The sequence below is a fragment of the Neomonachus schauinslandi genome, chromosome 7 (genome assembly GCF_002201575.2).
Source record: "Neomonachus schauinslandi chromosome 7, ASM220157v2, whole genome shotgun sequence".
Lineage (NCBI taxonomy): Eukaryota > Metazoa > Chordata > Mammalia > Carnivora > Phocidae > Neomonachus > Neomonachus schauinslandi.
Window position 1 is genome coordinate 24,140,693 of NC_058409.1, and position 13,442 is coordinate 24,154,134.

Here is a 13,442-nt window from a genome sequence, read left to right on the forward strand (position 1 = left end):
GGGGGGGGCGGCTACTCACTGTGATGCAGCATTTAATGTTTGGCAAGAACACCCAGAGCGGATCCTAACAGTTTACTGGAATGGCTCTTTGAAGCCTGACTTGGTGGTGGTCTACAGAATATGAAATGGAGATGCCAGAACATTCTTTCCATAGTGTTGAAGAAGAGGGCAGATAGCTCAGGAAGTAGGAATGCTAGATAGATGTATTGTGTATGGTCTGAGTACCCACTATCTGACTATGTTCTCTGGAGGGCACAGAGAACACTCCTTTCACTAACCCAGCACAAGATGCACTAGTGAGGAGAAACAGGCATCGTTGCAAAGCTTGGTAGTAGAAGTTCTCCATAAGCTGGGTTGAAGGTGGGGGATGTTACCATTGACATGGGCTCCCTAATATCACTGGGCAAGATGGAATCCCTAGAATGGCAGAGGCCAGGTTGGAAGCACTTAACCATCAGAAACAAAGTGGTCATAATTACTGCAATGAGCAGTCAGGCTATGTAAGGTCCCTTTGACCCTGGGATTTATAGTGGTGGCTAATACAGTAAAGCACTTCAAGAGGCAAGAGAGATGGATGATCAATCAGCATGCTATTCAATATATAGGTAGTTAGATACAATCAAGAGCTTATGGGTTGAGGCGTGCAAGAGCCACCACAATGGAAAATCAGACCCTTCATCCATTTCCCAGATCTCAGTATGCATTCATTAAATGGGAGGGACCCTACAATCCTACTTCATGGAGTAAACTTTCTTTCTTCAATCCTTTACCAAAGAGACCTAGAACCATTCATCAGAATAACCATGCACTGGTAAAGGACATACTCAGACTTTACTCTTTTTAAAAACTTATTTATTTATTTATTTATTTATTTATTTATTTATTTAAGACAGAGAGCAGGCACGTGCATGTGTGACAGGGGAAAGGGAGGAGGAACAGAGGGGGAGGGAGAGAATCTCCAGCAGATTCCACACTGAGCACAGAGCCAGACGTAGATCCAGGGTGGGGCTCAGAAATCTATATTCTTGGGTTTTTTTGTGTGTAGTTTTTTTATTTTTTTATTTTTATTTTTTAGATTTTATTTACTTACTTGGCAGAGAGAGAGAGCACAAGCAGGGGGAGCAGCAGAGGGAGAGGGAGAAGCAGGCTCTCCGCTGAGCAGGGAGCCCAACGGGGGCTTGATCCCAGGACCCTGGGATCATGACCTGAGCCGAAGGCAGACGCTTAACAGACTGAGCCACCCAGGCACCCCATGGTGGTAAAATATTTAAAACGCTACTTCCTGACCACGACATCACTAATATGGCTGCTTTGTTTATATAACACACGACATGTCTCCCGGGTTGACCTTCAGAGCCTTTCCAGCTATCTCCTGTGAACCTTGATATGCTGCCAATTATATGTGGAAAGAAAGTAAAGACTTTCTCTGTTGAGCTCCCCACCACCACTCCACTCAAAAATGCATCGACTTTGGGGGACATAAGTATAATATTTTTCCTACATAGATATTGGTAGAAAAGCATTGTGTTGAAGGACACACATTCTATGAAGAAATGTTCCATGTGGAAAACATTCCGTAGGGAATGTTAGTCTTGTTCTTCCCAGAATAGTCCCACGAATGTTCACACCTCTGTGCCTCTGCTCACACTGCCTCTCTACATCCATCGTTTCCCAAGCAGGGAAAGTGTAACTTTCCTGTCTTCATTCATCCCTCTCTCTTGGCTCTCACAGTCCAGCTCAAATGCTGCCTCCTCTCTCTTTCCCTGCCTACCCCAGCAGGATTAGTTGCTCCTTCTCAGAGCCCTGCATGACTTCGAACATTCCTCTGTCAGAGCTCTTGTTTTTACGCTGCAACATTGTCAGATCCATCTGATACATCTCTGTGTATGTATCAGTCAGAATCTCTAGGTGGTGCTGCAGTAACAAATCATCCCTGAATCCCAGGGGCAGCACACAACAGAGGTTTGTTTCTAAATTACACAAAGTCTTCTCTGGGTGTGGCTCTGGGCAACCTTTCAGAGCAATTGTCCTCTGTGGGTTGGCTCGGTATTCCAGAATACTTCCATCTTATGGTGACTCCATATCAAAACTGCTTTTTGCAATTCCCTTGGCAGGGAACAAGGAGAATCACACATCAGTTCTTAAGTACTTCACACCACATTGTTAGTGTAAGTCACGCTGCCACCAGTAACTTCAAGAGGCAAGGAAAATACAGTTCTCCCATGTGCCCAGAAAAAGAGAAACGTCAGAAATAGTGGAGCAGGGCGATTGGGTGGCTCAGTCAGTTAAGTGTCTGACACTTGGTTTCAGTTCAGGGTTGTGAGATCAATCCCCAGGACTGGCTCTGCACTCAGTGGGGAGTCTGCTTGAAGTTTTTCTCCCTCTCCCTTTGCCCATCCCCCTACTCTAGACGCATGTGCTCTCTCTTTCAAATAAATAAATGAATCTTTTTTTTTTTAAGAAAGAAATACTGGAGAGTAGCACTAGTATTTAACACAATAGGCCCTCAATAAATGTTCACAATGTTCCAGTGTTATGCCAAAGGAGGCAAGCAAACTACTGTTTACTGATCTCTTCAAATGGGTTAGACTTTCCTAGACATTTTATGTCACTATCTCAACTAATTGTCATCACAAGCCCATGAAAGACAGTAGTATTCCTTCTTTATGACATGAAATCAAAGCCTCAGAGAGTTTAAGTTACCGGCCAAGGTCACACAGCTAATAGGCGATACAGCTGAGATTCAAACCTACACTGACACGTCGTTATCACCCAAAGTCCATAGTTTACATTAGGGTTCATTCTTGGTGTTGTACCTTCTATGGGTTTTGATAAATGTAAATGACATGTATCTGCGTTTATGGTATCATACAGAAGAGTTTAACTGCCCTAAAAATCCTCTGTGCTGCACTTTCTTCATCCCTCCCTCCTCTTTAACTCCTGGCAACCACTAATATTTTTACTGTTTCTGTAGTTTTGCCTTTTCCAAATATCATAGCATTGGAATCTTACAACCCCTTTCAGATTGGCTTCTTACACTTGGTAATATCCATTTAAGGTTCTTCTGTGTCTTTTCATGGTTTGATTGCTCATTTCTTTTTAATGCTGAATAATATTCCATCATCTGTATGTACCACAATTTATTTATCAGTTCACTTACTGAAGGATATCTTGGTTGTTTCCAGGTTTGGGCAGTTATAAATAAAGCTGCTATAGGGGCACCTGGGTGACTCAGTTGGTTAAGTGTCTGCCTTCGACTTGGGTCATGATCCCGGAGTCCGGGGATCAAGCCCCATGTCAGGCTCCCTGCTCAGTGGGGAGTCTGCTTCTCCCTCTGCCCCTCACCCTGCTTGTACTCTCTCTCTCTCTCCCACTCTCCCTCTCTCAAATAAATAAATAAAATCTTTTAAAAAAAGAAAAGAAAGCTGCTATAGACATCTATGTGCAGATTTTTGTGTGTATATATTTTCAACTCTTTTGTGTAAATACCAAAGAGAATGATTGTTGGATTGTCTGGTAAAAATATGATTAGTTTTTATTAGAAACTTCCAAAGTGGCTGTACCACTTTGGATTCCCACCAGCAGTGAATGAGAGTTCCTATTCCTCCACATTCTTGCCAGCATTTGGTGTTATCAGTGTTTTGGATTTTGGCCATTCTAATAGGTGCATAGTGATATCTCATTTTTCTTTACAATTCCACAATGATACATGATATTGAGCATCTTTTCATATGCTTATTTACTATATATATATATGTATATGTATATATCTTCTTTGGCAGAATATCTGTTCATGTCTTTTGCTCATTTTAAAATCAGCTAGAATACCTTAGGAGGAATAAAAACCGAGAGAATGTATTACCAATAAACTCTCACTAAAAGAACTTTGATAAATTGTAGTTGTGCGAGAAAAACCATCTCAGAAGGAAGTTCTGAAATGCAAGAAGGAATTATACAGTCATTGTCTTACACAAGATGATGGTATCTTCCTCCAGAAATGATGCACTTCTAGCAAGCAATTACAGTAAGAACAGGTCATCTCAATTTAGTCTGAGATACAGCTAAAAAAGAAAGATGGGTTTTGGTTTTAAAGGACCGGTCTACTTCAGTTAGTTCTTAAAGTATAATTCTTCAGGGGTCCCAGTGGAAAGCCTGGAAGTATTTACAGAAACCTCTCCTACTTCCTGGGCCCTGAACTCCAATTTTTGTTCCTCCATACCCATGAAACTGCCTAAAACTCTGCTTTACCCATGGTCCCTCAGCCACAGCTTTTCTCTTGGCTTCTCTGTTGCTCAGCTCCTCAACCTCTAGACCACTGCTTACTAATCGGTAAATGCCTCAAAGCAAAAAGCTATGCCAAATGTGAGGCCCACTTCTAAGCTTACCTTCTTTACAGTCTCTTAAGTCTTCATTGCCATGTCATCTAATTGTTTTAAATTGATTTTTGAAACTATTTAACCATCTTTCCTAATTGTTTAGCTCCAGGGCTAGTCTGTACAAGCTAGTCTGCCACAGCCTGAATTGAAAGTGTCGTTCTGGTCTTTGCAGAGGACAAAGGATAAATTGAATGGGAATATATACCTCTTGCATGTTTCAAATCTTTCATGGTGACAGTCAACCAGGAATATAGTATTTGTCTTTGATTTTCTATCTTGACAGGGTCCAGATAGTTTCAAGGCCTTCCACTTGTCCCTTACTTCATGGGTCAGAGAACCAATATGAAGGCTCTCCCAGGCGCTAAGAATATTTATCCCACATATATGGTAAAGAACTGAAAAAATAATCAAAAGGTATACAAAAGACTCATGCCAAAGCTCCTTTTATCACTTGTCCTAAGCAATTTCCATTCCAGCCAGAATATCAAGGTGGCATTTGGATTTTCCAGGTGTCAGTGTGAGCTCACACCTCATATGAATCAATCTTTGAAAAGTCTGAGTATTTCCTGGGGCGTCGTGATCGAGCCCTGTGTTTGGCTCTGTGCTGGGTGTAGAGTCTGCTTAAGATTCTCTCTCTCCCTCTCCCTCTGCCCCTACCCCCCACGCTCCTACTCGCTTGTGCTTGCACCCTGGGTCCTGGGATCGAGCCCCGCATCGGCTCCCTGCTCAGCAGGAAGCCTGCTTCTCCCTCTCCCACTCCCCCTGCTTTGTGTTCCCTGTCTCACTGTGTCTCTCTCTGTCGAATAAATAAATAAAATCTTTTTAAAAATTTTAAAATAAATATATTACCACCATTTATTAAATAACTAAATACAAAAACATAAATTTAAAAATATTTTGCAATCTAATATGTTAGCTTGTTGATTACATTCAGGCATTTTACTGTGTGAGAGAGAATATAAGTCTACAAGGGCAGGGAATGTTGTCTGCTTTATTCACTGTTGGATCCTAGTCCCTAAAACAGTCCTGGACCAGATGGGAGCTCAATAAGTATTTGCTGAATTGAATTAAGTTGACATTCAGTCTCTTCACAAATCGAGTTTCCGGTTTCCTGTCAGTTCTAGAACAGTCAGCACGGTGCTGTGCTGACCCATCTTCCTCTTCATTGGCTCGGCTCCAGCTCTCAGGGCTGGGTGGACACACAGTTGGGGGTCTGGGCCATGGCAGAGCATTAACCACTATGCTTAGGTTTGTGCTGGAAGGAAAACTCGTCTTCTTACACAGAAGGATTCGCATTCTCCAACCTGAGACTCTATGTCCGACTGCCCTGCCCCCTCCCCTGTGCCCAGACACAATAAGAGTGGTTGCTGCACACAAACAGCCGAGTGTGATCCGTACAAGCCATGCAGATAATGCCTGGGGTAATGGCGCCCATCGATACGGAGCCTCAGCCTACACCTGTAACTGTATCCCAGCACGCAGTGTAGACCCTGTGATCAGTAGATGAAGTAGTCAATGGCATAGTTGAATATTCTTATTGGATCTCTCCTCCAGTTCTATCTCAGTTTTAAAATATATTTTCAAGAACATACTTTCTGGATCTTTGAGAAATTTCCTCAAGCAGAAGAACCTTCAGTTATGGTACCAATCGTCATAAGCAGGCAGACTGGATGGCTGCAGTTCTACCCCTGGGGATACAGGATGATAGGACCCTCTAGAACCCAGTCTTCTGAATATAACTGCCAACGAGCTTTTCGGACCCTTTTGTTGGGAGAGGAGGAAGAACTCTCCCCGGCCACAGTGCTCTGGGCTCCACCAAGAGGGTTTCTGCCTCCCTCCCTGAACTGGCAGTGGGATTGGTCTGCCAAATTCTTCTCACTGGCCAAGAAGAGACCTAGTTACAGATTTTTACACTATCCTCCTCCAAGGAAAATCCTTGAAAGTCATTTTAATTCTCCGGCCAGTCCTGGAAGGTTCATTCATTCATTCATTCATCCATTCATTTATCACCTACCATTTAACCTGCACCCTCCCTTCTTCCGCTACACTGCGGCGAGGAAACCATGCTCAGCCCCCGCCCATGCTCCTGCAGCCCACATCCCCGCTAAGACCTGCTGGATCACTTCTGCCTGTGGTTCGCCTAGCAACCCCACGACCTCCGTCATCAGGGAGACGGGAATGCTCAACCAGCACGGATGCAGACTCTCCCTCCAAACTCAGCGTGTTTTCACACAGACGGTGCTCACTTCAAGAGTAGGACACAGGTGCCTGGGTGGCTCAGTCGGTTAAGTGTCGGACTCTTGGTTTTGGCTCAGGTCCTGATCCCATGGGTGGTGAGATCAAGCCCTGTGTCCGGCTCCGTGCTCAGACGGAGTCTGCATGGATATTCTCTCCCCCTGCCCCTCTCCAGCTCACGCTCTCTCTCAAATAAATAAATAAGTCTAAAAAAAAAAAAAAAGTAGGACAGAGGCCAGCCACAAACTGAATCAGAGTTGTTTATTTTTGTTTTATTGGAACATAGCCCAATCTGATATAAATATTAATTTATCAAATTCTTCTTCATTTCATAAATAAATATTAAGTTAACAGACATTTTACAGAATGTTGTGTTAAATAAGGTTAAAGTACATATTTATTTTGCCTGGAGCAAACTGGAGGAAAATACTTCAAAGATCGGGTATCTGAAATATGTCTCAAACACTTTATTTTTATGCCTTCTGCTTGTGTGAGGTGGTAAAGTAGTAGGATGCCTGAAATATCTACTTTGCCTCTGAAGTTTAAGTCTACGGATCATTAAGGCCCCCTGCTGGTTGGCCCTCATTCTTACTGCAAAAGAAAACATTCTTCTTCTCCTCCAAAATCTTTCACTACAGTAAGTCAGTTTTGTCTCAACTTTCTGTTGTCCACTCGGTGTTTATGACACCAAGAAACACTTGCAGGTGGTCTAGGAACTTTTCTACTCTCCATCTTTCTCCTCCACACCTTTTCTGTGAAAAGAACAGACAAGAGGTATTGTAGGAAAACTGTCAGTTCTTGTCAAAACAGGCACAGCCAGACAAATATACTTAAGTTTCCACCAAATGTCTTTAACTTACTTTTTGGAGGTCTATGTGTTGTTTTATGAAAGACAAGTTTTGGAATAGTTTATCCACAGCCTCCCCTTGTGCAGTTCGGTTCTTCAGTATGTCTATACCCTGAAAGACTTCTTCGATGCACAACTGGTGCTAAGTGAGGAAAATTTTTAAAAATATAAATAATCAAAACAAGCTATCGGGGCGCCTGGGTGGCTCAGTCATTAAGCGTCTGCCTTTGGCTCAGGTCATGATCCCAGGGTCCTGAGATCGAGCCCCGCTTCGGGCTCCCTGCTCCGCGGGAAGCCTGCTTCTCCCTCTCCCACTCCCCCTGCTTGTGTTCCCTCTCTCTCGCTGTGTCTCTCTCTCTCAAATAAATAAATAAAATCTTAAAAAAATAATAAAAAAAAACAAGCTATCAAAATTTGGTCCAAAAATTTAGACTTTGTTTTGTGGAGTTTATACAAGTTCCTTTCTCCCAAGAGTATTTCGCTTGTTTCTTTTCCAGGTGGGAAACCACCTCATACTGACCTATAATTTCTTCCTTTTTTTTTTTTTTTTTTGTAAGATTTTATTTATTTATTTGAGAGAGAGAGAGAGCACAAGCGGGGTGGGGGTTGAGGGAAAGGGCCAAGCAGACTCCCCCCGGAGCAGGGAGCCGGATGTGGGGCTTGATCCCAGGACCCTGAGATCATGTCCCGAACCGGAGGCAGACGCTTAACCTACTGAGTCACCCAGGCGCCCTGAGCTATAATTTCTATAAGTAAATGACATTTATATAATTACTGAGGAGTTTGACAAATGATATAAATTAAATGCTTAATGAAAAAGTGTTTAAGAAGTATAATGCAACTATATTACTGATTTACCTCACATCAGAGTTTCCTCTGACAGTTCTGGCTGGTAATTTTATTCTATTTAGACTAATGATATCTCATCTTTAACATTTTAATATGACCATGACATACTTCAAAGGTATACAATTCTATTAGAGTTAAAATCATTTAAGAAATGACTATTAACATAGGACTTCACTGTATATTTTAATGTCTACTGACCATAATTCTAAATATATAACCCTAAGTTGCTAGTACTTTCAGAAAGACTTTAAAGTGAGAAAAGCCAAAGATAGAGGTGAATGGAGACTAGGAGGCACCTCTCACCCAGTATGGAATTTTCCTGGAAAGAACGCTTGATATGAGGCTCTTTGAGATGGAGAATTGACAACATCAAAAAAGGGCCTGATCCACTTGCTTAATGGATTCTACTTAATATTGTAGAGTCATTCCTAACACCATTCCTAATATTCATAAGCACATACACTCACATCCACATACATAAAAACAAAATAGATGAAATTAAATCATTCCAATGTTAACTAATGCTTTGTACCTTAAAATACGAAACTGATTCATGCAATTGTTTTGTCAAATCATAATTTAACTTACATTTTTATGTTCAGGAGTAGGAATCATCAGGTTCTGAAAAGGAAAGGAAATACATTCATTTTTAACATATTGTAAGATTCATAACTTTTAATATAATGCTTCCTAGTAGCATGGTTACCCATTATATATTACTAACACTCATAATTTCATTATTAATAACAGATCTTTAAAAATCAACCACTGCCAATGATTACCCATGCTTTTTAAATAGGCATCAAGAAGAAAATTACCCCATCGCCTATCAGCAGAGTTCGATGAGCGGAGAGCAGTGTCAAAGTTTCTGCAACCAGTCTATTCATGGTACTTTCTACAGCAGTGACAGAAACGTAGGCAGCCCCAAGAGCTAGCAAACTCAAATGCAGAAGCATTCTCTTAGCTGTCAAATGCTCAGTGTTTGCCTTGGGCAAAGAAAGTGCATAGTACAAGATTGCATCCCCAACCAATTTATTCTCTATCTTTGAGGAAATGAATAATTTCTAACAATCAGATAGAGAATACCTAATAATGGCATTTCGTAATACGAAATGTTTCCAATGCCTTGTATCTTAAAAAATAATTTTACCTTTATCTTTTAATAATTATAAAAATCCCTACATCCCCCCCTTTAAAAACATTTTCTATTACAAGGAAAATCTTTGGGTTGATACATCATTGCCTCACATTTGCATTTCTTAAAACCAGAAGATTGAATTTCCTCTTAAAAGATATGTGTAAAAAGGAGAAGTATAATGCACACCACTAAATTTTATACCAGAATGTATAAATATTGGGAAAGTCTTTTTCAGGTTGACAAAATTCTATCACTGTTGTTACTAGACTGATCTGTCTTAAAAGGAATTTAAAAATACTTATGGGAAGATGGTGATTAGAGCAGAGACCATCAAAACTTAGCAGGGTCAAGTTCACTGGCAACTATGTTAGGATCCTTTCTGTTGCCAGTGACCAAAACCCTAACCCCAACTGGTTGAAGCCAAACAGGGAATTATTAGATCATACAACCAAATGGTCCAGGGTAGAGGCTCCTTTATATCTTGCTTGCCTTGGTGATTCTTCCTTGGCTCCATTGTCAGGCAGCTCTCCCACTGTGGTCCCAAGATGACGTCAAATCTCCTGGATCTGTATGTATCCTGTTCCTGAATAGCAGGAGAAAGAAATTTGTGCTTTTCTGATAGCTCAATCAGATGTCCTAGAATTCAGCTTCCTTATGACAAAGGACCTCATGTTCACCCTTGAACTGTGGCGAGGGGTATGGGTTATACTGATTGGCTCTCCCTGTAGCTGGAAGCAGGCTTCACCCCACCCAAGTTGCTAGCTGGCTGTGCAAATCAATGGAATGTACAAGGTGTGACACAACAGAGATGGTGGGACTAAGTAAACTGCAGCATTGAATGACCTGTCTAAAGGTGGAAGATGCTCCTCAGATTCAGCTGATTGTTGCCATGTGACACCCTTGGACTTCTGTTGCTAGATCATCCCAATTTTTAAAGAATTCAAAAGCCTGATTATTATGTATAACCTCCTGATTTTTAAATGCTGGCAATTCATATTAAAAAAAAAAAAACACAACGATACAGGGTACCATTGTGCAGCCTCTGATTTGCAGTGTAACTGTAGGTCAAGTGGGAGGGCTAGTTATTAAAAAGCCCCTTCTATTCAAAATAATATTTCTCCTAAAAATATTTTATTATGGTAAAATACACATAACATAAAATTTAACATCTCAACCATTTTTAAGTGTGCAGTTCGGTGGTATTAAGTACACTCACAATGTTGTACAGTCCATCTTGCAAAACTGAAACTCTACGTCCATTAAACAACAGCTATTTCCCCTCTCTCCAGCCCCTGGCAATCATGCTTCTACTTTGTGTCTCTATGAATGTGACTATTCTCAGTAACTCACATAAGTGGAATCGTATGGCATTTGTCTTTTTGTGACTGACTTATTTTACTTAAGATATCTTCAGGATTCATCCACATTGTAGCATTTGACAAAACTTCCTTTCCTTTTTAAGGCAGAGCAATATTCCATCATATGCATATACCACATTTTGCTTATTCATTCACCTGTCAGTGGACAGTTGGGTTGCTTCCATCTTTTGGCTATTGTGAATAATGCTACTATGAACATGGGTGTGCACAATTATATTTCTTAAAAATGTTGTCATAATTCATTAACTTTTCCTCTGTGAGACTGATCTCCCAAACCTGACTTCAAACTCTCTCATAGCAAAGACTATAAAATAATGTATTTAAAAGACCTTTATTGGGACGCCTGAGTGGCTCAGTCAGTTAAGCGTCTGCCTTCGGCTCAGGTCATGATCCCAGTGTCCTGGGATTGAGTCCCACATTGGGCTCCTTGCTCAGCAAGGAGCCTGCTTCTCCCTCTGCCTGCCTCTGTCTCTCTCTCTCTGATAAATAAATAAAATCTTAAAAATATATATATTAAAAAAATTTTAAAGACCTTTATTAATGTAAAACTCCATACAAAAGTTTATTATTTTAATCTCCTGTGCAGAAGGAGAACTCCAAGTAATTTTTGTTGATACTGCACCCACACAGAAGTGGAGCATCATCCCCCTGAAGTGTGGGATACACAGTGACTTCATTTTAAAGAATACAGTGTGGGGGGCAGCTGGGTGGCTCAGTCGGTTAAGTGTCTGCCTTCGGCTCAGGTCATGATCCAGGGGTCCTGGGATCGAGCCCCGTGTCCAGCTCCCTGCTCAGCGGGGATCTGCTTCTCCCTCTCCCTCTGCCTGCCGCTCCCCCGCTCATGCTCTGTCTCTGTCTCTCTCTCTCAAATAAATAAATACAATCTTTATTTCTTTTTTTTTTTTAAAGATTTTTATTTATTTATTTGACAGAGAGAGACACAGCGAGAGAGGGAACACAAGCAGGGGGGAGTGGGAGAGGGAGAAGCAGGCTTCCTGCGGAGCAGGGTGCCCAATGCGGGGCTCCATCCCAGGACCTTGGGATCATGACCCGAGCCGAAGGCAGATGCTTAACCATTTGAGCCACCCAGGCGCCCCAATAAATACAATCTTTAAAAAAATAAAGAATACAGTATGGGAAGGAGATTATAAGAAGAGGAACTTTGCAATGGAGAAACCTGGCAAACCTCAACCAGGAGACCGAGGTCAACATCAACAGTGATAAGTTAAGTTAATAGCAACTACTCTTAACATGATGTAATGAGAATGGCATTTTATCTCTGTGGTCTTCCTCCCCAAACCCGGTAACCTCCATCTAACCATGAGAAAAACATCATACATATCCAAATTGAGGGAGAAAATGCCCAGCCAACACTCCTTAAAACTGTCAAGGTCATCAAAAAGAAGCAGTGTCTGAGAAACTATCACAGCCCAGAGGAGTCCAGGCATGGTGACCAAATGTAATATGGTATCGTGGGTGAAATCCAGGAACAGAAAAAGGACAATAGATAAAACTAAGGAAATTCCAAAAAAAACAGTGGAGTCTAATAATACTTGTGCCAATGTTGGTTCCTCCGTTGTGTCAAATGTACTATAGGAAACTGGGTGCAGGGTACACATGAACTCTCTATAACATTGTTGCAACTTCTGCAACTCTACAACTATTTTAAAATAAAAGTCACCCAAGGGCTCTGGGTGACTCAGTCGGTTCGGCTCAGGTCATGATCTCAGGGTCCTCGGATCGAGTCCCACATCAGGCTCCGCACTCAGTGGGGAGTCTGCTTCTCCCTCTCCCTCTCTCTCTGGCTCCCCATCCCTGCTCGTGCTCTCTCTCACTCCCTCTCTCAAATAAATAAATAAAATCTTTAAAAGAAAACACTGCAAGTTGAGAAAAGCTAATGATTGCTTTTACTTTCATTATTAAAAAGACGTTGCATCCTGTAAATGTCATGCATTCAGGACCTTTTCACTGGACTGTGAGCTACTTGAGTAGAAAGATTTTATTTAATTAACCTTTTTGTCCTCAAGGACTAGCCTATTATTGTAGGCATTCAATGTTTGTTGAAAAAAAAAAACTGAATGAATAAGCAGGTACGTGGCTGTGTTAGTTGAACAAATTAATGCGAATACTGTGGAAACTCAAGGAGTCTATTCCCTCAGGCTGGGAGCCTGAAGTAATAGAAAAAGCAGACTCCTAGAAAAAAAGATAAAGCAAAACTTTAAGGCTCAGCTGTAGAGACTAAGTCAATGTGGACTACTATGGCATTTTTAAAAACCCACATTATTTTAGGAGAATAGAAAATGAGCAATCAGTACTTGGAATTTTTATGAATTACTAGTAATTATGTAAAAGGATTTCGAATAGTATTGAAAAGTTGTATTTGTGGGTAACATCCAAACTTTTGCCCAAAAACCTTTATCTCTATTAGCGGCTTCCAAATTGGCAACATATTTTTAAAAATACTGATAGCTGTGGTTTTTACTAACTGTGTAGTCATTTAAGGTCAAATGACTTTTCTATGAACTGATTCTAATCAATCAACTGGGCATAACGCCGCAATTTTTTTTGTGGTGACTAAATGTAAAATGATAGCATCTCTTTCTTTCTTTTCTTTCTTT

At 41.1% G+C, this 13,442-nt stretch overlaps 1 protein-coding gene across 1 annotated transcript; it reads right to left on the reverse strand.

Moving 5' to 3' along the window:
• Positions 1–6,860: 6,860 nt before the first annotated feature.
• IL5 (interleukin 5) lies at positions 6,861–9,307 on the reverse strand. Its single transcript, XM_021701983.1, has 4 exons — positions 9,126–9,307; positions 8,896–8,928; positions 7,472–7,600; positions 6,861–7,363 (listed from the first exon to the last, which is right to left on the reverse strand). The coding sequence occupies exons 1-4, from the start codon at positions 9,261–9,263 to the stop codon at positions 7,265–7,267; spliced, it is 399 nt and encodes a 132-aa protein (XP_021557658.1). The 5' UTR covers positions 9,264–9,307; the 3' UTR covers positions 6,861–7,264.
• Positions 9,308–13,442: the final 4,135 nt, after the last annotated feature.

Coding starts and splice junctions, on each gene's coding strand:
- IL5 (XM_021701983.1), bottom strand. CDS start 9,263: ATGCTTCTGCATTTGAGTTTGCTAGCTCTTGGGGCTGCCTACGTTTCT. Junction 8,929..9,125: donor CTCTGCTGATAGGCGATGGG/GTAATTTTCTTC, acceptor TTTCCTTTTCAG/AACCTGATGATTCCTACTCC. Junction 7,364..7,471: donor AACACATAGACCTCCAAAAA/GTAAGTTAAAGA, acceptor TTCTTTTCACAG/AAAAGGTGTGGAGGAGAAAG.